At 37.7% G+C, this 27,151-nt stretch overlaps 1 protein-coding gene across 1 annotated transcript in view; it reads right to left on the bottom strand.

Annotated features, from left to right (window-relative positions):
* Positions 1 to 5,330, bottom strand: part of LOC143883643 (Protein kinase superfamily protein) — a 49,749-nt gene extending 44,419 nt beyond the window's left edge. Inside the window, exon 1 of the mRNA XM_077386983.1 lies at positions 4,394 to 5,330. Within this exon, the coding sequence (XP_077243098.1) occupies positions 4,394 to 5,129 (736 nt within the window). The 5' untranslated portion in view covers positions 5,130 to 5,330. The remainder of the gene's footprint in view (positions 1 to 4,393) is intronic.
* Between the last annotated feature and the right edge of the window lie 21,821 nt (positions 5,331 to 27,151).

Below are 27,151 nucleotides of genomic sequence, written 5' to 3'. Positions count from 1 at the left end.
AAACAGGGCCTTAGTAGATCACTTGCAAGTGATTATGATTATCCTTTTGGCTTACTTTGTTTACCATTTCATTCTTGTTTTCTTGTTGTTATTGTTTTCCATTCCTCTCTTGTTTATGTATTCCAACATATTATTCTTTTCTTTTTGGCTGCTTACTGCTAATTCATCCTAATTCTTAGTAATTCTTGCCATGTCGTTGTTGTTGCTGCCCATTACTCTCTTGATTATGTTTTTCGCTGCACCTGGGGCTATAAAAATAGGACATGCTTATCTATTAGCAAGTCTCTATGAGCCTCATGAAGAAAAAAATTCATGTCATTTTTGTGAGAAGCTCTATAGGTTGTAGCGCTATAGGTTGTACTGGAATTGGTGAAAATTTCTTCCAAGGAGATACTTATAAGGTCATTAGAGAGTCTCTTTTGCTTGGTACCTTCAGTTATTTATAAACTGGATGTCTAGCATTTGATCTTTCATAGTAAAATGACAGACTTTTGAATGGTAGAATTTCCACAAAACATAATCCGGTTCATAAACCCTGTTTCTATTTATGAGACATGGTTAATAACTTAATATATGATGTTGGATTCACAGAAAAAAAAAAACCCATACTTCTGAAAAAGAGCAACAACATGTTTAATTTCTTAGTTTTAAGATTTATCTTCCATTTGCTTGATAAAAAATTCTGTTTTTTAATTACTTAGGCCAAAGACTACCATTTTGAAGTTGAATTATGACACTTCTACTAGTTTTTTCTCATATTCTTCCTTTGACGTCAAAATGGAAAGATTATGCATTTCAGTGTTGATCTAAAATTTGAAACAATGCAGGGTTTCTCTTTCTTTGACCAACCTTTATTTCTTTGGTAATGTAATAATTGGCTCGTGATTCTTTATCCTCAAGCAGAGTTTTCTTTATCACAAGAGGAGGAGATTGGAGCTCTCTTGTTTTGGAGGAAAACATTTGATATAAAAGTTATCATGTTGCCTTCTGTAGTATAGAAAGCCTGTTGGTGAAGGCAACTTTGATGAGAGCCTGTTGGTAAAGGCAACTTCCCAGTACAAATGTAAAGCAAATCGTTACTAGCTTATTTACTTGCTCATTGAATATGATCTAGACCTTGTTGGTTTATCTTGAACAAAATGCCTTTACTAGAATCCCCTCATTTGTTTGATCTTCATTCATTGCCTATAATGCTTATAGAAAGATGAGAAAAACTGCATTTGCACAAATTATTGTTTATGATTCGTTATAAATCTTTAGCTCATATATGGTAGAGCGCTTGGGAAATGAGATTTGATGACGACATTTCTCAAGAGGATGGTGGTTCGAATCATATGTATGTGTTTTTAAGCCGTATAATATTTTTAAGTGCATGCTATAATGGAGTAAAAATTCCGATCAGAGTAATAACTAAGTTTTTATCCACTAGTAGGGCCCACACACCCCACTAGTGAGGCCCAAAATCTTTCTTTAATTGGAGGCATTAGTGGGGTGCTCCATTTGTAGGGCCCACACACCCAACGTGTAATAGTAAAAATTGAATATTAAATATGTAGGACTTCAAAGTCAATGTATTTGTTCATGACTAACGTGTGAATTCAATATTAGTGTGACTCTAAAAAGTTCCCGCTGAAGTCCCTGTACTCTCAAAAGTCCCAAGTGTCCGCACATTCAAAGTCCAAGTCCCCTAAGAGTCATGGACAATGTGGAGAAGTCCGCACATTAAAATCCCACACGACTAACCACCCCCCCCCCCTAAATAAAGCACCATGAATCTAAAATCCACTCATCATGAGGATTAGTGTGATTACTTATGGAGACAATGAGAACATCTCCAACCTCTTCACTCTGTTCATCTGTTACCGCCAACACCATTGTCGTCTGGTGACTCGAACAAGTTGTTGGGAGTCAATTCGAAAAAATAAGACTCTTACGAGTTGAGTCGAGGTACTGGGCATGGGCTTTATTGCTTTGATAGTTGAAAACTTGGAAGTTGGAACTTAGAACTTAATTATTATTATTATTTTGAATGGTAGAGCTTAATTATTTTGGTACATGAAAGTTACAAGCATATAGTTATTTATATTCTTGGCTTAGTGTTTTATCTATGTGCTGTTGGGTTATATTTTTTACAGGCTTCATCTTTTGATATATAACTATATTTTTTTCAACTAAATTTCTGTTCTTGTCAAAAACTCTTACGAGTCACAAGTTATAAAATTAAGAAATCGAGTCATGAGTCGAGTCAAGGGTTGACAACTATGAGCCCAGTCATTCCTTTGGGCAAGAACTATCTGAGCAAAGGTCACATAACAAAATATGTCTTTCTAGCATGGCAAGCCATACATGGTAAGCTGTGCACAGCAAAAAGATTGCTTCACTTGGGTATTAATATCTCTTCAGGTTGCAAGCTATGTAACTCAGAAATTGGAGACATAGATCACCTCTTCTATACTTGTTCGTACTCATGTTATATGGAGATCAGTCTTGTGGAGATTCAGCAACAGACGAAAACCCCCACAAAAGCTTAATAAAAGAGAAGTGGATCAGAGACAAGTACAAAGGACAGGGCCTAAGGTCATCAGCCATGAAGATTGAATTTGTAGCCGCTATATATCACATATGGACAGAAAAATTCAAGAATCTTTGAAGGCACATCAAAGCATAAGAGAATAATGCTGAAGAATGTTCTTTTTTTTCAATGATTTGCTGAAGAATATTCTTAGTGATATCAAAAGCAGATTAATCCATTTGAAGCTAAACAAGCAAGAAACACAAAGAAACAGAGAAGTTGCACAAAATTTTGATTCTCAACGTCGAAAGGAAAGACATCTATGCACTAGAGCTCACCGTTATTCATCATGGAATACCGTTTGCAATGCAACACCAGATTTAAAACCTTTGGATTGAATCAGAATCAAAAGTGGTTGTAAAGATTATAAAGAAGGAAACACACTGCCCTTGGAAAAAAGTAATCACCCTTGGAAAGATTGAGAAGATGCTTCAACATTTCAATATTTGGAGAATCACTCATGTATGGAAAGAAGCAAATTCTGCAGCAGATTTTCTTTCAAAATTTGAATGTCCTTATAAGGGAGAGAATATCCCTAGCATTGTGGGGGACACCTTGTCCCCTGTCTTTGTACATGTTTTGCCTGTTTATTAATAAAATTGACCGGTTGCCTTCACAGAAAAATGAAAAGACAAGGAATGACAAAAAGGGTTACCAAACAAGAACTAAAATGATCAAAATTAAATTTTTCTTCAATAAATCCTCTGCTTAATTTGGGCAAAATTTTAGGCCTAAAACAATGAAATCTTGAAAAATATGTACAAATATCAATCGTAGGCTTTGAAGAGATCTTCAAAATGAGATATAAATCATTAAAAACAAAAAATCAGGTGTTACGCCCTCCAAAAGCTCAGGATGTCGAAACTTGTCTCTACCTGGACTTTGCATCGCATAACTTCCGAAAACCCAAATTGTAATAATACATATCGAGGTTTCAAATTACAAAAACACATTCACGAAGAACGTAGACCAACACTTAAGAATGCATATAAATTGTTTAAAATGGATAGTCTGGTATAAAGTACACCCTCTAAAAGGTCGGGGTGTCTAGACTAGGTTTGATGAGAATTTTGTGCTATGTTACTTTTGAAAACTATATAGCAGTCAGAAAGGATAGAGACCAACAACTAATATCACTATATTTAGGCCGTGTACATCTGAAAATAATAAATATTGGCATAGGAATGCCAGTGAGAGCAACACTAAAAACGTGAGAAACAAAGAAATGAATTAAAAAAAACTCGTGTTATTAGAGGAGGACAACACACCTCCATAAGAGACCTGTATATGGATTTGTGAAGCTCTTTCCAACATTCTAAGCCATAAATAACACTTTTAAAATCTGCATGCATATTGACATACACTTCTAAACGTGATAAAGAAGAATACCAACATAACCTTGCAAATAAATCCATCACTAAAGTTAAAGATTTTACTTCAACTAGATTCAAGAATGGAAACATTTTCGAAAAAAAATAAACAACCCCAAACAAAAGCTATAATAATATCCCTAAACAACCAATCAGAAAAACTCTTTGAAAAGCACATGCTTTTCCATTGTTTGATTACACACACAGAAAAAGTAATTTGAACCATCACAGTTAAAGCTTTGTTTTCCGACACTTTCAATTCATAATGATATCCCTAAAATTTATCCATTTCCCCCCAAATGTAAAAACAAAAAATTACTAAAAGTAATTCCTCAAGAAATGTTTTTCGTACAATCCAAACATGCCCTAAAGTTAAAGATTTACATTCAATTAAATTCAAGAAGGCAAACCATTCAGAAAAATAAATAAATAAAAGCCCAAAACAACTCACATTTCAAGCACCCAACTCCCTCTGCAAACCCATCTCCGACAAACCCCGTCTCGCATTGGCACCTCACTCCCCCATTCACCATCGTTGCATTAACAAAGAACGCATTCTGATGACACAAACCTTCCGAAAAATTCCTCGGAACAGCCCACTCAAGTTTAATCCCACGTTTCGCAGAATGCTCTGCACTGTTAACAAACCAACTCGAAAATCCCCTGCAACCAGACTCCGAAAACACAGAAAACCCACTACCAAACCCCCAGATTGTACTATCCGAAAGTGGATAACAACAACCAACACTATCATTCCCTTCACATCCCGCAAAAACAAATGAATTGCACTCCACCTTACACACAGAAGAATCCTCACAATCATATAAACGGATGAGATTCTCAGAGGAGATGCCATAGAATAGACTAGGCTCGATTGAGAAGGAATTGATGTCATAGAAGGGACGGCAAGAAGAGATACCAGGGGAATCAAGGAAAATGCCGTCCGAAAATATGTCGAGAATGCGGTAGGTATCAGAGCCTAGGGTTAGGGTTAGGGAAGTGGAGTTGGAGCAGGTGAGTTGGAACGAGTTGAACCGGGTTGACCCGCAGGAATCGTTGAGGTGGAAGGGGAAGGGGAGGGGGAGATGGTTGCAGGACTCGTTGCATTTGTTTGGGAAGAGGGGTTGGAGGGAATGGGAGGAGGGGGTTGCGTGCGAAGAGAAAAGGAGGAGGAGGAAGGGAAACATGGTGTTGTGGGGGAGGACGGGAGGAGGGGCGGCATTGTTGTTGTTGGAGGGGAAGGGGGTGGCTTTAGGAGATTGGAGGGGGTGAATTTTGTGTCTGGGGTTTTGGCCTACCTCCGTACATGGGTGGGCGTGTGTGGGGCGGGAGAGTCGCAGGAGAGTTGGGAGATGGGATTATAATGGGGAAAAGCAGCGCTCTGCATCGGTTCGAGAGCAGTCAGTGGGAAGAGAGAGAGAGAGGGGGGAACCGGGAATGTATGTATGTTGAAATGAATATCGAGCGGGTTTGAACTTTGAACTTTGAACTGTAATGATGCTCCGGTGTACGGGTGCGTGATGTGCGCCTACTTTTACCAGATTTAATATGATGTGTGGCCCTGTAAATTCCTATTTTTCAAAAAGTACTGTACGGCCCACACATAACATATCCAAACCGTCCATTTGATTGTAAATCCCTATATTCATAAGGTATAGTACGGCCCACACACTCCGATGATCCAAACCGTCGAGGGACTACACAAATGGAAATTTCTAGAGGGTTAGGATCATCATATGAAAATGATTTTTGGGGCACAACCTATTTACTTTATGGCTCATAAGTGAGCGGTTTGGATCATCCTATGGTACGGGCCATCCCATTTTTTTTTCAAAAAACATGTTTTTATAGACCTAGCAAACTGGCGGGTCGGGTTGGGTTGGGTTACCTGCGGGTCAAACGGATTGGCTCAAAAATGACTCGCATCCGTACGGGTCAGCACTTAGGTGACCCGCAACCACCGCAAGTGGGTTGGGTCCACCCGCAAGTAACCTGCAATTTTTTGCTAAAGACTTTTTTTTTTTTTGGGTGAATAAGGAAATTATAGCAACAAAAAGAGAAGAAGAATTTAGAAAAAAATGCTTGGAGTACCCCCATTGCAAACGAACCCTTGTCCCTTTTTATACTAGGTTGCACTTCCTCCTAATCTAGATCGTCCATTTCTCTTTTTCTTTGATCTCACGGTTCGTACGGATTGCTTCTCAATGAAGTAACACAAAATGCCTGAAATACCCTCCAAAAGAAATAAATCCCCTCTTTTATTTGAAAGCTGCCCTTTGTTGCGAGTTAGGAAATGTGGCTGGTATCTACTTGAAAAAAGAAACGAAATGTGGGTACCCGCAGGTTCACCCGACCCAACCCATGTTTTGACGGGTTGGGTGACTCGTGGGTCAATTTTGATGGGTCACTCAAATGCCAACCCATACCCGCAAATTTGCAGGTGAGTTGGGTCTGTTAGAAGGGTCGTAACCCTCAAGCGAAATCGCCACTCACAGCGGAAGTAGAAATCGCGTAGAACAAAAATTCTCCTTTGCATGGACGGCTGAAGCGGAGCGGAGTTTCCATGAGATCAAGCACAAGTTGTGTTCAACACCTGTGCATGTCCTTCCCTATTTTGAGCTTCCCTTTGAGGTGCACTGTGAGTTCGGCGACCCAACCCATGTTTTGACGGGTTGAGTGAGCCGCGGGTCAATTTTTATGGGTCACTCAAATGCCAACCCATACCCACAAATTTGCAGGTGGGTTGGGTCTGTTAGAAGGGTCGTAACCCTCACGCGAAATTACCACTCGCAGCGAAAGAAGAAATTGCGTAGAACAAAAAAAATCTCACTGATTTTGCTCGTTAATCGAGGAACCTAAGGTCTAGATGATCAGATAGTGATTCAAATTAAAATATAAGACATAAATGTTAGATTGGTTGTAAAACACCGAGCAAAATCGCTACACGTAGCAGAAAAATAAACCGTGTAGAACAAATTTTTTTGCTCTAACCCAAGATTCCTAGGGACTAATTGATTTATTGTGATTTAATAAACACAAATATAAATACCTTTAGTTGCTGTAAAAAAAGAACACATCCGCTTGATCTACTCCTCGAAAATCCGCCGGCGATCTAATAAACGCGAAACCGCAAGTTGAATCAATGGATTCCTTTTGTTGCCAAAGGAACTTATGCACAACTCTTTGTTCACTTAATAATCTGATCTAAATCAGATTATAATATGAGAATATATGTTTAGATCAATGGAGCTTAGTTAGATGATTGTCTTTGACCTTCAAAAGACAAAACTAATTGATGAAATTGAGAGAGAAAAAGAAGAGAAAGACTTTGGGGTGTCTCTACCAATTTCCAGCACATGGAATTATGGAAGAGCTGTAGAAAACTCCAGCAATATGTCTTGTATTTATAGAGTTTTCAATTTCCATATGCACAACCCAAAGTTTCTAGAGAAATTTCAAAAATTAAGGAAACTAGTCACAATTGGAAGCTCCAATTGGGGAAACAAGCCACCCCACAATTGGAAACCCACATGGGGCGCCCAAGGGGGGATTGCTTGCTGCCCAAGCAACCTTGGGTTGCCTTGTGTGGTGTCTTTGTTTAGAATTTTGTTTTACACATTTTTCCTTCTTTTTCTCTTGCCAATTTCATATGTGTATTGCTTTAATTTGTAAAAACAAATCTACCAATAATATTCCAAATATTATTTGAATTCCAAATTGATAATGGCACACCACATGGGGCGTGTGGACATGGGTCCCACCCAATTTCGTCCCATGTGGGTCCACTTATCCAATTCAAATTCCCATTTTATTTTATATTTAATTTGTAATTAAATTAATGCAATCTAATCCTATCCAATAGGATTAAAGCTCCAATATAATCTATAATATTCCCAAAATATCCTTATGGTTAATACTTAACCATTTTGGTATTTCCAATGTATCCCATAGTGCATATACACTATATACATTGTTTATATTCTTTCAATACATCCAATGCCACGAAATTAGTTCGTGTAAGCAACCAAATAAATGCGGAACCTCTATCCAATAGATTATAATAGGTCAATAGAGTAATGAGTCGGATCGTAGCAGGGATTTAATGGTAGATCCTGTAGAACCCACCACAAGTGGGCCCCACTATGATTATTGCTCCATAGCTAATGTTACAATCGCATTGAGTCAGTGGCCTCCATCGAGACGTAACCCTGAACATAACCGTCAAATCATCATACCCCTAATCACATCAAATGTGCAAGTCCTTTCTCCAAGTCCACATCTACCGAGTTGCGTCCTATGGGAGGTAGACATTAATTACTCCCTTGGATCACTCATGGTATACCTTTTAGTCAAGCAGTGTCAGCCCAAAAATGCATTTGCTAAAACCATTTCAAAACTTATTATGTGAAATCCCTTTGATAAACATCTTATCAAATCCACCTGGCCAGGTATTTTTTAGACCTACTACTCTGACCAAAACCGTAGATGTTATCCTATTAAATAGGCGGAGAATTCCAAGTTGGGTATCACTATTTACCTCAAAGGCTTGTCCAACACTCTAGTACTACCCTCTGGTGACTTCAAGAGAATCACGATTAGATAGACAAAAATGAGAGACTCGTCAACAGACCAATATGACCCCTCAGGTCAAAGGACATGTAAAGGGTCAACTTTCTCCTGTCCACATGCTATTCTAATGTGATCATGTTCAGTACGCAACCTCATTGCCGTACCCATTCTATCTTGCTTAGGGTTCACTACCCAAGTGATTGAGATAAGTCACTGATGCAGGTGGATCTGGAAGTGTTATTCAACGATCTCAAAGATCGAATAGATCTAAAAAAAATTTCTCTCTTTTTTTGTGTAGAATGATAGATCTCGATCTATGCAACGAGCGAGGGGACGTACGAGCTCGATCAAATGGGAAATCGCCGGATGCTTCGATCAATGCTACGAGCGAGGGGACGCACGAGATCGATCAAGCGTGGAATCGTCGGATGATTCTTGCAATCAATAAGAAATGATAAAAGATGAGAGACATGGAAGAAAGATTAGCACACTAATCTTCAAATCCAAAATCTCAAGAGAAAATATGAAGGAGAAGGAGAAGGAGCCAAGCTCTATCTCAAATTTCTCTTCAAAGAGAATCTTTCCAAAAATTTAAATTCAAAAAACTTCTTACAAATGGGAAGAGAAGGGCATTATAGGCAGCCCCTAATACAATATAAAATTCCTAAACTATCCCTAATGACACAAAAAGACCATTTAAGGACAATTACAACAAGTAAAATGACTAAATGAGACATCACTTGAACAAGAAAAAGACACCTAGACTAAGAACTATGTAGGAAATGATGTGTATAAGGGGATGCTCCTGCATAAAACTCCCCTTCTTGAAAAGAGCTTGTCCTCAAGCTCGGACCTTCCTCAACACACAAGGGGCACATAATTCTGTCCAAGGCTTCTATTTCATAGATTTCATTGGTGCAAGTAACACATAAATTTGTCCTATGCGGTTGGATTAGCTGCAATCACCTACTATCACTTCTTGGTCGTTTTGTTTTCACTGGCAGTAATGAGTAAGAGGAAGAAGAATTAAGTAGTGATCATTGTGGCTGATATAAGTCCAGTCAAGTGATGCCCTTTGGCCAATAAACTATGAAACTAGCTCCTCTTTCAAAACACAATTTTTTAAGGTCAAGCACCGGATGGAAGGTAGAGCTGTCAATAGGAGATCAAGGCTGAGAATTATATGGTAGCTTCTCTGTCTCCTATAAGAATGAACCGACTTCTGTTCCTTCAACACTTGAAATTATATGCAAATCGTGCCTCTTTAACCAATAGGGTGATGCAAACAGTAACAATGTCAGAGGAAAAACATGCCAGCATTAACAACCTTGCTCAATGGAACTCAGTTGAGCACAATTTACTTTGCACCATTACTTAGCTCCATGTGAAGGTGAATACTTGTACTCACTACTCCTTAATTAGTTTTCTTTGTGCATACTGCCGAGAAGGAGAAGGTTTTGGAGCCTCAAAAGCTTTGGATATTCCAACAAACCATGACCAAAAAATACCTTTGTTCTTTATAGTCCACAGAAGCTTGAGGCCATAAACAAACACATGCTGATTACCACATTAAATCCATCATCAATACTTGGGTCTGACCGTGTTTGGTCACTTTCACTCCCATTTTCAAACTTACACATGTCACTTCCAGATTTCTTCCTCCAGCTTCTTTTCATGCTAAAGTGGGATCAGCCTTTGGAGCCTACTCTCTAGTTGTAAAACAGTCAGAAGAAAAAAGAAATCCATCATCATAATGCTTCATTGTGTGACCACCCATACAGTTGCTGTGGGACCCGATCCCGCGAGAGGGGCGGCGCAGCCCGCCTCCCTCTCTCTTGGTCTCTCGTACCCACGAGGTTGTCGTGTGCCGTTTATTATTAATTTAATTCATCCTTTCTGTGAACTTGGGATCACTAAAGTAATCCGAATTTCACGCAAAAGAGAATGACAGAGTCGTCACCTAGATGAGAGATCTAGGACCCATAAGTGACCATAAATCTAGATTCGTTACCTGATTACGAGAATGGAAGGTATGGGGAGTTACCACCACATGCACCATTCTTGCCCGATAATTCGGTCTTCAATTTCAAAAGTTAACTCTCTTGAATTTCTTTCAAATGACTCATTTAACTCTATATTCATGTGCGAACTATGTGACATGCATCCTAAAATCTAATTCCAATGTATTCCCTAATGTGTATCTTGATTTTCTTAATTTGTTTGGATTCAATCTATGTGAATATTTTCCTGAAATTTTAATTTGAGGGAAATCCTATATATTTTAATTAATTTAGTTAAAAAAAACTAACATACAATACCCCACCATTTGTGGTGGGCCGACTCGTGCTCGGTAGGCCATTCAAAGCATCCAAAGCTGCCTACGTATCCAAGTCTCACTGGAATCAGAGTCGATCGTAGGTCGGTGACCTAAACTAAGCTATATGCCTAAGACATCTAGGACACCAATTTAGATTGGATTGACTGTTTCAACAGTTTTCAAGAGATTATTTAATTCAAGTTGAGTAGATTTTATTATCCTAGGACTCCATCTAAGATGCTATATGGTCCTATCTAAGTGCAAGACATCCCTTAGACTAATGCAGGTGAACCTACTTCCTAGGTAACTAGGCTTGTCCTATGGGAAAAAAGGGTAACTAGTGTAACTAGATCTATAACTCAATTGCTAATACTAGCAATTGGTCGTGATGAGACTGAATTCCCTAACTCTAGGACACCCTAAAACCTAGAACACAACACGATGTAAGTGTTCCTAAGAGGCCCTAAAGGTTCCTACGATGGGAGACCGCAATCCAACGGTTCCCAAAAGACATGAAGTAAATTAATTCAATTTGTTGAAGATAATGATTTCAGATCTTTAAAGGTTTTCGAATCCTAAAATCTAAGGAATACCAATGGCTCTAATATTGGCAAATTTCAGCCTTCAGTTGTATTCATGGAAGGTAATCGTGCTTTCCACCCTTGCATAATTTGGCACGTAAGTTATAGCATGTTATTGCTTAGCATAATTCTCAGGATTTTCGTGGACAGTGGACCTCGGAGCCAACAACATACGATAATTTAAATGCTCACATTATCAAGGATTGATTGCAAATTGGATACGATTATGAACACAGTCTGGGCGGTTAAACTATCATAGCATTGCAAATTAGCAAAGGAAATCAATGACTCCTAAAGTTTCTATTTCGATAGTTTAAAGATTGAATACATGATAGAGCATTAGAATTCTCTGAAAATTTTTATAACAATTCGAATTTATTTTGATTTTTTTAAGTATTTAAAAAAAATTCAATTCAAATTATAGATTTACACATCAACTTATAGCAAATCTATTCGGATTAAGCTGAAATGTTTACAGTAGCTTTCACTTGACCAGCGAAGATTACTGTAAAATTTTCATGAATTTTAAATATGTTTTGCTATCAGTTTTTCAATGTTGAAGAGTTCTGTCCAAACTACAAATTTACATATAAACTTATAGTAAATCTAATCAAAATAAGTTGAAATGTTTACAGTAGCTTTCGCTTCACTAGAGAATGTTACTGTAAAATATTCATGGAATTTAAAGATGATTTACTATCAATTTCTGATTTTAAAGATATATGTCCAGATTATGAAATTACAAAGAAACACATAGTAAATCTGATCCAAATCAATCAAAACTTCATAAAAACATGTAATTATAGTAGTAACTCTCAATACAATATTTCCAGAATTTCCATTGTAATTTACTATTTTTCCGATTTAATATGGCATGCTTGATTTGGCATAAAAAATCATAAACAAGTATCTAACAGAAACCAAAAATCTTAAAAAATTCACAGGCGATTAGATTAATTCTTAGTTACTTATCATCCAAATTTCATCTCTGGAAACTCTATATATTTTTCGAAAATTAGTTTTTTTCAAAAATACCCTTAGGATTAAATACATTTTTAAACCCCTTAAATTAAATCCAAAATTCTCCTAACAATTCGTACTATTCTAAAACCTTAAAATTTTATTGTGTTTAATTTTTTATTGATTTGTGATTTGTTTTGACATCTTTTTAAATTCAATCTTTGGAATTTTACTCATTTGAGGGTAAAGTTCAAAAGATCAAATCGTGGTCAAAACGAAGTCAAAATTTTTGAAAATTCTAAATTTCTGAGCTCTTTAATACAAAAAAGGCTCAGAGATTAAAAAATTCAAGAAATTTCAAAGGCTTATTAAAGTTGCTTTGTAAAGTGGATTTAGACCCTCTTAATTTCAAATTTTGGATTTTAATATTAAAAAATAGATTTTTCAAGAAAAATTTTAGATAATGAAATAAGCTAAACCTGATCTCATCTTTTCAAAATTTCACATGCAAACAATTTCATCTTCATAGCTTTTCAAAGAAAATCACAAATTCAGTACTAGCATGCTTCTAGTTTAAACTATATGAAAGAGGTTTTTGGAAGACCAACCTTGCTAGCTTTCATTGTCTCTAGGGTAAGTAATCCTTGGATATACGCTTTGACTTACCATTTTAATCGCAAAGAAAACCCCGAATAGCCTTCACTGTTGAATATGTTAAATATATGGAAGTTCACCCCCTTTTATCTTCCTCTGAATTTGAATGGGGAGAAGAGGAAAAGAAGGGCGATGACATTTTCACCCCTCCTGCAGTACGCATTCGCGCCCCTTAAAATGTGAATAGTAGCTAACTTTAATGCTTTTTGACGTCACGCAAATGCGTACTCAAGGAGGGTGAAAATATCATCGCCCAACGAGGAAGTGTAAACTGAAGGATGCCCTTCCAAAAAATCAAATGAAAGGGGGCCCCCATTTACTCATCACCGAAGTCCATTTATGACCAACGTTTTAAATTTCGTCCAAAATCCGAAATTTCGGTCAAGACCGAAACCGAAACCCGTAATTTGCGAAACATACCAAATTTCGGTTCGGAATTTTTGTCAATTTCGGCGAAATTTGCAAAAAAATATTAATTTTTTATTCCTTTGGCCCAAAAAATCCACGTTTCGTGGGTCTGTATTGAAATTCTACCAAAATTTTGGGATTTCGGCTGAAATTTCAGTTTCCGCTGGGTCTAAAATTACCCCCGAAACCGAAATTTAAAACCTTGTTTATGACAGCACGGAAATTGTAAAAATGAATGCACTTTGGTGATGAGACAAACACCAAAGCACACAAAACAATGGAACAAATTCCAAGATGGAGGAGAGAGAGGGATGAAAATTTCTAGAGAGCAGACAAAGGTTGTGCTTGCTTTGTTTTTATAGAAAAGTTAGGGTTAGATTGGATTTGGAAGTTTCCAATGTGAGGACTCTTACCTTTAGTTAGTTTCCAATTTGTGCTTTGACTTTCTCATTCTTTGATTTCCATATTGAACTTATTTCTAAACCTTGTTTCTTGCAAGCTAAGCAATGCTAAATTACATAATGGAGATCCTTCAAGATCAATCTAGAAGCCTTCTCACATAGGAAACTAGCTTTTATGAATGATTTTCGTCCAAAAAGAGCTGCCCGACGTTTGAGCTCATTTTGGACCAATTTAGAGGCTGATTCAGGAAAAGTCATAAACTAAAACGTTGTATATCTTTTCGAGACGTTCGAAACAAGTATAAGTGCAAATTTTTTGAACTAGAAGGTAAAAAGTTATTGCCGTTTTAGTAACCTGATCATACAAGCCCTCTCTAATTATAACTCTTCCTTTCTATATTATTTTTTCAAAACAAATATGATGTTACCAACCACCTCATCCCATGTTGGAATTTTTTGCATATGTCATCCTCATGTGGGGCGCCCACTTATGTGGCCGACCCACATGGGTGGGTCCACATGGACCCCCACCTTCTGGGCTTTAGCCCAATGGGCCTTATGACATGTATTTTAGGTTCTTTTTTAATGAAAATTCAATAAAATCGTTTAAGTTTAAATTTTTTATTGATGAACCCAATCCATATGACATTTATGGTGCACCATCGACATATGGTCGAACCATCCCCTTTAGAGAAAATAAATTTTCAGACCAAAATACCTTTATTCGACCATTACACATCCAAATGCGACCAAAATACCATCAAATTGGTTCACCCCTTAAAGAGGAAAGTTAAAAATGGAAAGTCTTTGTGGTCAAACTTCAAAAATAGAAACTTTTAAAATTGAGTCATTTTGGTGGGCAATATCAAACATGATTATTTGGTACCCTCTGAAAATACTCAAAATGCCACTGACACATAAAATTTTCAAGTCAAGCGAAACTCCTGAGAAACTCTAAATTTAGCAGGTTTTCCAAAATTCATGAAATGATCTAAGATTCCTTAGACACATCCTAGAGGTCAAATGAAACATATTGGAAATGACCAAAATACCCTTGTAGTGCAAAAAAGGGCATAAACGAGGGTAACCCTGAAAATTCTAAAAATAACAGGTATTTTCACTTGCTTGAAAACTTAAACTTTCGTCTTCCAGATACCATTGGAACACACTAGAAATCTTTAGGATTGCGAATCAACTTCCAAACACCTAAAATGAGATGAAATCTACCCTAGAATGCATGGATGCCTAATCTATTGTGAAATATGGACTCGAGACTTGACAAACTACCGAATCTTTTGCTTTTTAAAGTGTAGCAAAATGGGGGTGTCTACAATTGCACTTTTCATTATTGACTCTTATCTGTTGATATACCATGCAAATTCCTTTTTGTCATTGGAACATCTTGAGCAACACAAGTGCAATTTTCTTTATTCAAATATGACTTCGGCACATGCAGATCAAGACTCTGGTAAACAAGATCCAAAGGATCACGTTTGCAATCCAAAGTACAGTGCCAAACACTCTTGTAGCAACAGATTGCAAAGAGGAAAGTAAAACTGTGACCATAAATGTTCTTTGAGTGCTCATTCCAAACACCTTAAATGCATGGCCAAGAGTATGGTGGAAAATAAACACAAGTTCAAAGTACTCCCAACAACTGTCCTGTCGTGGTTTGGTGTTGTGAACTCATTGCATAACAAGAGAACACAAGGATGATTCTATCATAAAGATGATCTTCCTGGATGAATTGGGCTAATGAATTATAATGCAACTGATGTTTAAGCTTTCCTTCTAATAGAAGCACATGTCAGATCTATCTTTAAACAAAATCACTGTAATCCTTGCCTATTAGTTCAATCAAAACCTGTCAAATGATTAATTCAACCCATGTCGTCAATAGTTGCAAGTCGAGTGGATAGTCACACCATATCTATGACTGAATTCTGTCCCAACTTAGAGACTTCTTCAATTCTTCTTTTAAAGAAATGTCTGACTCTTAAATGGCATTCCAAATCAGCAAAAAGGAAAATGTGCATTTTTTTGGTGGCTGAACTCTAAGGGTTTCTAAACTCGATTTCCATTGGCAAGGATAGGATGCAACATTCCCGATCCCTTTCACACAACTTTAATCGAACATTAAACATGCAATTCCGCAACAAATACAATAATCTAGGGCATAACTTTCCTTCCTTGCAATTTCCTTTGGCTCTAACTGATTTTACTTTGGAGGAATTCTTGCATGCCATGTGTTTGACGAGATTGGTGAATGATCTTTTAAAAATTCAATAATAGTAAGTTCCAATAATCACTCCTCATTTACCCTGCATCAAAATTGAGCCGGAATAAGGATCGAGCGTCTCCATGCTCAGCTGAACAATGGAGTTGATTGATACCTAAAAAAAATGCAGATTTCTGAAATTTTTTGTTCGTTTCTTCTTTTATGTTGTTCAATTGATTTTCTTTGAGGTTTTGCTCATTGAATTTTATTGCTGATCATAAATCACTTGAATTGCAAGCATCTGGAGATCAAATTACCAAAAATCCTTGTGGCAAATTCAAAGGTAAAACAGAAGATATGTAGATCAAAACTTTGGTACTGTGCATGCAATTAAAGGCAATTAAAGTAGTTACAAGTTGATTTTTCCTGGCAAAGTTTCCATTAGAAGTTATGTTTCATGATTCTTATTAGAAGATGTGTTGGCGGATGTTTAATCTTGCTGAAATTGAGGTTTTGAATGTAAATTTTGATAAAAAATGAGACACAGAGTTGATGAATTCATACTCATTCTATAGATTTGGCATTGGATTGTTTCAGATCTGGTTCTCAGAAAGTGTTGTTTTCCATGTTTTGAATTATATCAAACAACTAGTAACTTTCATGTAGAGATCTGACCTGAGTTCTTCTTTAAGACCTAATCAGAATAGATTAGTCTCTGGTTCAGATTTGTCTTGAAGAAATTCTTGCATGCTATGTGTTTGACGAAATTGGTGAATGATCTTTTAAAATTTCAATAACAGTAAGTTCCAACGATCACTCCTCATTTATCCTGCATCAGTGACTCCACATCTCGTGCATGTAGGCAGGATAGATGCTAGTTGTATACAGGAGGAGGTGTCCAACCTCAATCCCAACTAGGAACTACTAAGGTCTGCAAAGAATCGGAATCACATATCTCTTTGCTCCCTAGGATTTGTGAATCCATGAGCATGGGTTTCCTACTTTGCTACCTAAGGACAAATACGTGTCAATAACAAGTAACATATCACACATATTTAACTTTTAGTACCCATAAATGTCATGAAAAAGAAAGTTTTATTGATTAACATGAGAAAAATATTAGGTTTTATGGCATCTAGTCTAACAATAAAAATACCTTTGTGACTGACCGTAATATCAACCCTTGATCTACTCCTCGAACAGCCACGAACTATCCAATTTTCGCGGACCCTCAAGTTGAATCGATGGATTTTTTTTCAAATTACGCTAAGAGAAGTAGAAGAAATTTTCTTCAAACATATGTACTGATCTATATCAGCACTCTTGGATGGAAATTTGATTTTTCTTGATGGAGCTTTTGGTTTCGCAATAATATTGAACTAGAAAGTAAAGAACTAGAAGAACTAGAAGAGAGAGAAGAAAGGAGAAATTTTGGACGTTCTTTCCAAACAAGGAAGAACGTTTCTCCCAGCAAAAAATCTGTAGAAAACGTTCTCATATGTGTTTATATATTTTTTTCTTTTTTCCTTTGAACTTTCCAATTAATTCTCTTTAAAACTAGCTAATTCAGAAAACTAACTTTTTATCTTTAATACTGATCTGGACGTATTTTCCGCAAGTGAAAATACCTTTTTTCCTTTGTTAGCCCAAGGGTTCCGATAGGTTCAACTAATCACCTTTTCCTTATTTTTTTATGCCAGCAACCGCAAATTGATCATTATTTATTGATTAATGAGTTACCCTGTAATGTTGTGCCTTAAACAAGAATTTGACTGTTCAATCCAACTTATCACAATATAACACTACCCATTTCTTAAGGATCAACATGCTCCAAAAGAACTAAAGAAGCTTGCACACATTGGAGACATCATCCTTGGAAGATGTTCAAGTCAAGAGCTCAATTTGAGGATCTCACAAGCATGCCTTGCACAATGCCCAAGTGGAGCTTGAAGTTGAACAAGTGATGGTGAACTACTCATTCATTCAACGTGAAGAATCCATGAGAGAGAGAGAGAGAGAGAGAGAGAGAGAGAGAGAGAGAGAGTCACTTGAATCAAGCATTCTCAAGTGTTCACTTACAAGCCAAGAGCCCAAGGATGACCTTTGAACCCAAGACAATCAAGGGAGTTCAAGTATTCTATATTTTAGATTGTATTGGTGGTCTTTTTCAAGTGGTTTTGCATTTCAAAGTGTTTTTCAATCCTTTTTCAAAATCAACCTTGAGACTTATTTATATTTCATGAAAAATTACCTCTTAAGGTTCCAAACATTTGTTTACGTCATTTGTGTCTCAGAGACAAGCCTTGTCTCATATAGAGAGTTTCCCTTTAGGAGGCTTACCTAGCCTCATGTTAGAGTGGCCTCCTCTTTTAGAGCGAGTCTTTGACTTGGTAGTGTTATTAGAGAGTCTCTGACCCATTTGTACTCCCTCCCTAGTGTTATTAGTTAGGAGTTTTTTCATTAGAGACTAACTCAGTCATATAGAGCCTTCCCTGCTTGGGATCTTGGATTGTTTTCTTTGTTCTTGGGACGCTAACTTTCTTGTTGTGGATTGTCTCTTTGAGACGCTAGTTGCTTGTTCGGGGTTTCCCCTTTTGCTTTAGGGCTTTGCCCTAGTTTGTGGTTATGCTTGCGTGTTCCCTTTGAGGGTGAAAATATTTTAAGGTCTAAAAGCATTTGAAAAACTTCAAAAACATAAAAAACATTGAAATATCTTAAAAATAAAAAACATTTGAAAACCAGAAAAATCCAAAATCATCTAAAGTGTTGAGTGTTTCTTTTAGAAGCGTAGTTTAGGAAAGTTCGTTTCGAACTACGTTGGCTTGATCCTCTTCCAAGAGGTACGTAGTGCAGCTTGAGATTCTTATCTCAGGTCCAGCCAAACTTTGTAAATAAATCATTTAACCCTTTTAAAATACTAGAAATCTTCCAAAATATTGTTTTCGAAAAAATCTTCCTGTAGAGTTTGGACTTTGTCTTAGATAGAGAGTTTTAGAGTTAGGGTTTTGTCTTGATTTGTTGTCTGTTTGTTGTGTGCTTGTTTTAGAGTTAGGGGTTTGTTCTAGAGTTATAGGAGCGCCTCCGTCCGGTCAGCTGGCGATTCACATCGCCGACTGATGACTAGAATAGGATGCGTTAGTCCCCCTTTGTTTTTCTTAAGAAACACAGCCTAGTTACACATAGGTTGTAGGAACCACCTGGATTAGCTTAGGGCTAACCTGCATTTAGTTAGGGCATATAGGGTGTCCTAAAATCTACAATCCATTGGAATTTAAATAATCGCACAAGAAGCTTTAAGAACTAGTCCGGTCTTTTAGATCGAGTCTAAGATAGTGGTCTAGGTGTCTTAGGCATCATAGTTTTGAATAGGTGCGAAGAACTACGTTGCTCTGATTCTCGTGGAGGCGAAGATACGTAGGCTTCTTTGGACGAATATCAGACCATCTGAGGACTCGGGCTAAATCGTTTAGAGTCTTAGGATTTGTTGTTTTGTTATGTGTTTTGCTATGTTTTCTTACTTTCATGCGCAGACCTTATACCTTTAACTGTAGCATGCATGTGTTTGCCCACCAGAACTTAGACACTCATTAGGCATGTCACACATAAGCTAGCGATGCTTAGGTGACACACTTCTTTCATTTATGTTGTGTATGCTTATTATTTCGTCCCGAGTCATGCATGATTAGTTGGACGTCCACTCGGGGATATTTGTTCCCATTTCACATGATTTTTGCCCAAAACTCTTCGAGGTTAATAATAAATGGCATAAGAGACCAAGTGCTTGCACTCGGACGAATTTGAGGTGCTCTTCGGACCTTCCCCATTCGTAATCAGGCACGGACCCTTTGTATCTCTGGTTATCCGTTACAGACAGAGCATTTGTTTCGGTTCCATGGCGTATCCATGGATGGCGACTCTGAGTTATTTTTAGGTACATCTCGGTTTCGAGCCCTGGCTCCGGATCAAGATGTATCTCATTCGTTATGTATCGCCACTCATGCTATGCTGTGAGAGTGGCACCTATTTCGAGAGTTCCTTGGTAGAGCTCTCCTTCACATATGGAGATCTTTGAGGATTGCAGGGGGACCTCGCGTCTCTCGCCGCACTCCGTCCTCTCAGGATCGGGGTCCACAGGCTGGCGACTCTGCTGGGGAGTTCTTGAAATATTGCCTAACTCTTTAAAAATGCTTTTTTTACTAACTTTGGGAAAATTTGGGCTAAAATCATTTTAAATGGGAACTCTATCGTTAGATTCCAGGGGCACCAGATAGGTGCATAAATAAAACGAGGGATTCACACACTGTTGCTGGATCTATTTTCAAGCTATGTGCCGGTGCTGCAATCGTAGACATTGGGCGTACTTTTGTGTACAACAGCCGATGAGCAATGAAGCATACTATGTATAACATGGGGCGTACTTGTGTTATACATATAACTATGGTTCATACGCATAGTACCCGATAGATTGAGTCTGGAGCCCTACTTTGTTTTATATATTATGTATATATTTACTGACTTAGTGAAACCCAACTAGGAAGTTCCTGTGTTTATATACATCTGTATTGCATTCACATAGGGACGAACATGTGTTGCTTACACAAGTAATGCCTAGAGTTAGGAGCCTTGTCCCCTTTGTAGACTAGGGTAGCTCATTTTATATGGCTACAGCACGGTCCTAGCACACTTATCAGTCTGTCTTGAGTCTGGATTTTCTTGACTCTGTTAGATTAGATTAGGGCCGGTGCCCCTGGTTAGGATATATGTATATGTATATGTACTAATTATATATATTAGGTTTCTCCTCTTAGTTAGAGTGCCTTATTCTTTTCAATCAGTTATATCCATTCGTTATTCAGATCTAGATTTAGTCAGTGGTTTTTGATCGCCTCTACCTTGGCCATGATTAGTCCTTCGATTCATTGGTTATGGGATTTGACCTGTTGTCATATGTTCTCACCTATGGTCAGTCCTTCATTTGCTTACCTTTCTTTGGTAACCTATTTCGTTTACCGATTATGAGTTGATTTTACCACCGATATTCATATTCCTTCGATTGAGTTGTGGGAATCCTTTCAAGCGTCGTCATGCTGCCGGATTTTATCCAGAATATTTCGAGCATGACCGCTATTCTTTAGAGTTAGTTAAACCATGAGTTTACCTTACCTTGACTTTCTTGTCTAGCCGTTATGCTGCCGAATTTTTCGCAGAACATGTTAAACATGATTGCTATTCTTTAGAGTTAGTTAAACCATGAGTTTACCTTATCTTGACTTCCTTGTCTAACCGTTATGCTATTGAATTTTTCGCAACACATTTTGAGCATAATGGCTATTCTTTGGAGTCAGTTTTCCTTGTCTCGATTCCCATGTATAGCCTTGATTTAGCTTAGAACCCATTTTTAGTGAGAATTTCTGGTTCGATCAGTTATATTTACATCCTTTTAGTCTCACTAGGTTAGTGGCATGTACATGTCGCTCTTGTGGTTACAATTTATTCTTTGTTGAGTCATAGCCTGTACGTGTCCCTCTTGTGGTCACAATTTATTCGTTACCTTCTGATTGTATATCTATTCTTTTGTTGTGTCATAGATTCAATTTGTATATCTATTATTCATTAGGATATATGTTTATCTGTATACCTGTTTCGCCTTGAGGTCTGGCCGATAGTTCATTCGCTGTCCTTATGGCCATGGTCTACCATTCTGATATTCTTGATCGTACAGTTGTTGGCATTCATCACCAAATTTAAATCCGGTTTATGACCTACTTCTGTCATCTTATGGCCGTGGTCTATTTTTCTGATCTATTGGATACCTCTCATCTTTGATGAAAAATTCATTATCACAGATTTTATCCTTTTCATGTAATTGATTTTCAGATTACCCTGGTCATTTGTCTCTGCAAGGTTATCCCCATTCTCTCCTGATCTTTGTCCTATCTGAATTTTAGGTCTGATCATGGCGAATAATTTGTTAGAGAAATGGATAGCTAAGACTGTTAAATCTTTTCTGTTAAGATGTGAAGAAAGGAGTGTGGCTGAGCGTTTCATCAGTTCTTTTACCCATCTGAATAGTCGCGGTATAAATTGGAAGTTTCTTCAAGCAGCTGCTGGATTTTGGAACCCTGTTTTCCATGTCTTTCGATTTGGGCCTTTTGAACTTTGTCCTGTATTTGAAGATTGGTGTGCCTTGTTAGAGCTTCCTCCTGAGGGACTTTGGATCCGACCTTCGAGCATAGACTCCCCTCATGATCTTTTTTGCAGATTATTCAAAAATAAGATTGTGAAAACTCTGCATTGCTTAACAAAGAAAAATGTGCAATTTCAGACCCTCATTGAGTTGTTTTCCAAAAACGTCAATCCTACTGACTCCCGTTTTCAGGAATGTCGACGTAATACCTTAGTCTTTGTTGTCTTTGCACGCCATGTCCTTCGCAGAGACTCTAGTGCGGCCCCTTTCACTTTGTTGACGATAGTAGATCAGATAAATGAGGGGAGAAATCCTGTCCCTACAATGCTAACCGAAACCTTTTATGGCTTAGACCTTATTGCTAGTAAAAAGGTGCACATCTCAGTTAGGGCAAAGTAGGCTGATGGGCAAGCCCCCTCCTGTCGCAATGGTGTGGGGCGTCAGAGGCTGTTTGTTGCCCCGTGGCCAACTCGAAGGGGCTGAGATAATTTTTTCGGATGTGCTAAGCTGTTATATGTGTGGCTATGTGAGAAACTCACTATCCTTCAGCCACAAAACAACATTGAGTACACTCTTAAGAGTTTTCATTCTTGGAAGACAACGATTAAGCAACCTCAGCTTAATGAATGGCACCATTGGCTGCAGAATGTAGGGGAAGACCAATTTCATTAGGTGAGTCAATCCTGTCCACAAATCATCACCAGCACCTACCCATACTCATTTGTTTATCTTATGGGTTTAGAAAAATCATCTTTCTATGCACCTTTGTGTTTCCCTTGTCAGATTACTGCAAACTCTTGTACTCCTAAGGTTATCACACCACCTAGCTGTGAAGACCTTACTCCTGATCTCATTGCATCCATAGTAGCTGCTTGGAGAGACAAAATCACGGAGAGGAGATCTACTTTCGCGTCTAAACTTCGGAAGGGAGGAATATTTGGAGGGCCTGCAAACCGAAGAGCTCGGATTGGTGAACCATGATGATCTTCGGCATGAGATTATCATTTCTTTACTGGAGACTTACCAAGTCCTAATATTATTTCTCCTTCATTTAGAAGATTTGTCATAAACTTTTAGATACCTTGAAACATTTGGTTCTCTATTCATTGCAAGGGCGATGAAGGCGCTAGCCCAAGCCCATCCTTAGAGGACTCGCTTAATCCAAGTAACGCTCCCCTCTTTTGTTTAGTAGGCTTACCCAACCTTTTGGATTTCTTTTAACCATTTTTTTTTTTAAAAGAACCCTTTTCTGGCAATGATAAGGTTTCTTGGAGCCCGTCTTTGTGTTTTGTGGCTCACCGTTTTTTTTGCACTTAAATCTGCACAAGTTGATGCCCCCTGTTATGCACCAAAATTTATAAAAAATCAGAAATATCATTGCATGCATTTGTATAATTTGTTAAAAATTTAAGATTCTTCTTTTATGTTAAGTTTTGAGTTAGGTTCTGAAGATGAATGGACTGTTTAGGTGAGACTATCTTGAAAGCTTATCATACTTATTTTTTATTTAAATAAATTGTTTAATTGAAGAAGGAAATCAGATGACTACTCTATTCGATTATATCGACATGAGTACTGTTTGATTTCAAGGCGGTTTGTAGAAATATTATATGTGTATGAAATCAGATGATTACTTTGGCATCATCTGATTTCGTTGGAGTCCCCGTATTGGAGTTTGTGGTTGGCTTTGAAGTGTTTAATATCATTTTTTTATTTCATTAGGCTACCCAGCGGCTGGTCTGGGCTAATTAATTTTATTTTAAATAAATTGTTTAATTGAAGAAGGAAATCAGATAATTTGCACTATTCGATGTCCTTGACACGAATATCTTCTGATTTCAAGGCGGTTTGTAGAAATATTATACGTGTAGGAAATCAGATGATTACTTTGGCATCATCTGATTTCATTGGAGTCCCCGTATTGGGGTTTGTGGTTGGCTTTGAAGTGTTTAATATCATTTTTTTATTTCATTAGGCTACCCAGCGGCTGGTCTGGGCTAATTAATTTTATTTTAAATAAATTGTTTAATTGAAGAAGGAAATCAGATGATTTGCACTATTCGATGTCCTTGACACGAATATCGTCTGATTTCAAGGCGGTTTGTAGAAATATTATACGTGTAGGAAATCAAATGATTACTTTGGCATCATCTGATTTCATTGGAGTCCCCGTATTGGGGTTTGTGGTTGGCTTTGAAGTGTTTGATATTGTTTTTACTTCATTAGGCTACCTAACGGCTGGTCTGGGCTAATTAATGTTGTTTATTATGTTATGATTGCTATTATTACAGGTTGTGTACTCTTTAGTTATAAGTCTTTCTTTGCTTAATACTTGATTTGTTTATATAAGAATTGAATGGAAATTTGAGATTGCCTAGTAGCTCTTTTCTGCTCTCTTGGTGGACTAACACAGTCTTCTAGACTTCTTTAGATACTAGAACCTGTACTAGGAGGCATATTCTGTCTCATTAGGAAATCCTCCTTTGGAGGTAAGCCTCATTTTTAGCTTAACCTCAGGGATGTTGCTTTGATTTTGATAAATGGTGTACCCATAGGAGGCATGCCTTGCCTCATTTAGAGAGCCTTTGAATCATTCGTTTGTGACTCATTTGATCTTTATTGTTGTTATTAGGGAGTCATCTGTCTTGGCTTTGTAAGTAATTAGCCGTTAGAAGGCCTGCTTGGCCTCATTTGTAGAATCCTCTCTGAGGTTGCACCTCAATTTGTACCTCTGTTAATTAGAGACCAATTTGGTCAATTAGTTGTCTTAGCCTTGCTTACCCCTTGCAAGGGCAATGCTAAGGTTACTTGGAGCCCATCTTTGTGTGTGTTTGGGAGACTCGCCCGGTCTCATTCTCTCGCTAGTTCTCCTCTTTGTGCGTCGTTTGGTTTTTGGGAGAACACCCTACTCGGCTTGACTTCATACTTCTACCCTTATGGGGTACTGGGCGCACATTTGTTGCACCCTAGGGCTTTTACCTCTGCCAAATGTAAATTTTTTTTTGTTCCTTTTCTTTTAGGGAGTCTTTGACTCATTTATCCTTTAGTTGGTGCTAGTGGAGTCTTTGACTCATGTTCCTGTTCTTTTAGGGAGTCTCTGACTCATTTATTCTTTAGTTGGTGTTAGTGGAGTCTTTGGCTCGTGTTTCCATTTCTTTTAGAGAGTCTTTGACTCATTTATCCTTTAGTTGGTGTTATTGGAGTCTTTGACTTGTGTTTCCATTTCTTTTAGAGAGTCCTTGACTCATTTATACTTTTAGTTGGTATTGTTAGAGTCTTTGACTCGTATTCCTTTTCTTTCAGAGAGTCTTTGACTCACTTGTCCTTTGCGGTGTTATTAGAGAGTCTTTGACTCATTTGCTCTTATAATGATATTATTAGAGCCTAGTTTCCCCTTTTAGCCCTAGGATTTGGCCATAGGGTGTTTTTTTTGTATTTTCCCTCCGGTCTTTGACCAAAAGGGTGAAAACATCAGAAACCTATAATCCAAAAATATTGAAACATTTGAATTGTTTTTAAAATGTTCTGAGTGTAGTTAGAGAGTTCGTTTTGAACTACGTTGGCTTGATCCTCTTCCACGAGGTATGTAGTGCAGCTTGAGATTCTTATCTCAGGTCCAGTCAAACTTTGTAAATAAACCATTCAAACTCTTTAAAAAAGTACAAAAATATTTCATAAACCTGTTTTCGAAAACTCTTCCTCTAGAGTTAGGAGTTTGTCTTAGAATGAGAGTTTTAGAGTTAGGGGTTTGTGTTTGGTTTTAGTCTTTGATTTGTTATGTGCTTGTTTACGTTTGTTTTAGGGTTAAGAGTTCCGTCCTTGGTGTGTTGTTTGATTGTTGTGTGTTTTGTTTGTGTTTGTGTTTGTGTTAGAGTTAGGAGTCTGTTACGCCTCCATCCGGTCAGTTGGCGATTCACATCGCCGACTGATGACTAGGTCTAGGATGCGTTAGTGATCCCATTGTTTTCCTTAGGAAATACAGCCTAGTTACACATAGGTTGTAGGAACCACTTGCATTAGCTTAGGGCTAATATGCATTTAGTTAGGGCATATAGGGTGTCCTAAAATCCACCATTTACTGGAATTTAAATAATCGTACAAGAAACTTTAATAATTGGTCCGGTCTTTTAGATCGAGTCTAGGATAGAGGTCTAGGTGTCTTAGGCATCCTAGCTTAGAATAGGCGCGAAGAACTACGTTGCCTTGATTCTCGTGGAGGCGGGGATACGTAGGCTTCTTTGGATGAATACCAGACCATCCGAGGACTCGGGCTAATAATTTAGAGTCTTAGGATTTGTTGTGTAGTTATTGTATGATTTGATATGTTTTCTTACTTTTTAGTACTGATCCTATACCTTTAGCTATAGCTTGCATGTGTTTGCACATCAGAATTTAGACACCCATTAGACATGTCACTCATAACCTAGCTTTGCTTAGGTGACACATTTTTCATTTCATTTTGTATGCTTATTTCTTTATCCTCAGGAAATGCATTCTTAGGTAGACGATTCCTGAGAATTGTTCCTATTTCATATGATATTCGCCCGAAACTCTTTGAAGTTAATAATAAATGGCATAAGAGACCAAGTGCTTGCACTCGGACGAATTGGGGGTGCTCTCAGACCTTCTCCATTCGTAATCAGGCACGAACCCATATATATTTCTGGTTATCCATGGTATACAGAGCATATTTTTGTTTAAAGGATCCATGGCCGTATACCGTGGACGGCGACTCTGAGTTTGTTTAGATACGTTTCGAATCCGGACTTGTTCCCGAATCGAGATGTATCTCTTTTTATATCGCCACTCGTGCTATGCTATGAGGGTGGCAAACGTTTTGAGAGTTCCTTGGTAGAGCTCTCCTTCACACGTGGATGATCCAAGAGGCCGTTGGGGGCTCGTCCCCCACCTCTC

This window comes from Tasmannia lanceolata, unplaced genomic scaffold (assembly GCF_043159265.1).
Source record: "Tasmannia lanceolata isolate RefF3 unplaced genomic scaffold, GAP_Taslan_0.1 ptg000008l, whole genome shotgun sequence".
Taxonomy (NCBI): Eukaryota; Viridiplantae; Streptophyta; class Magnoliopsida; order Canellales; family Winteraceae; genus Tasmannia; species Tasmannia lanceolata.
Note: the sequence above shows the minus strand (reverse complement) of the source record. Positions and strands in the feature narration are given on the sequence as shown.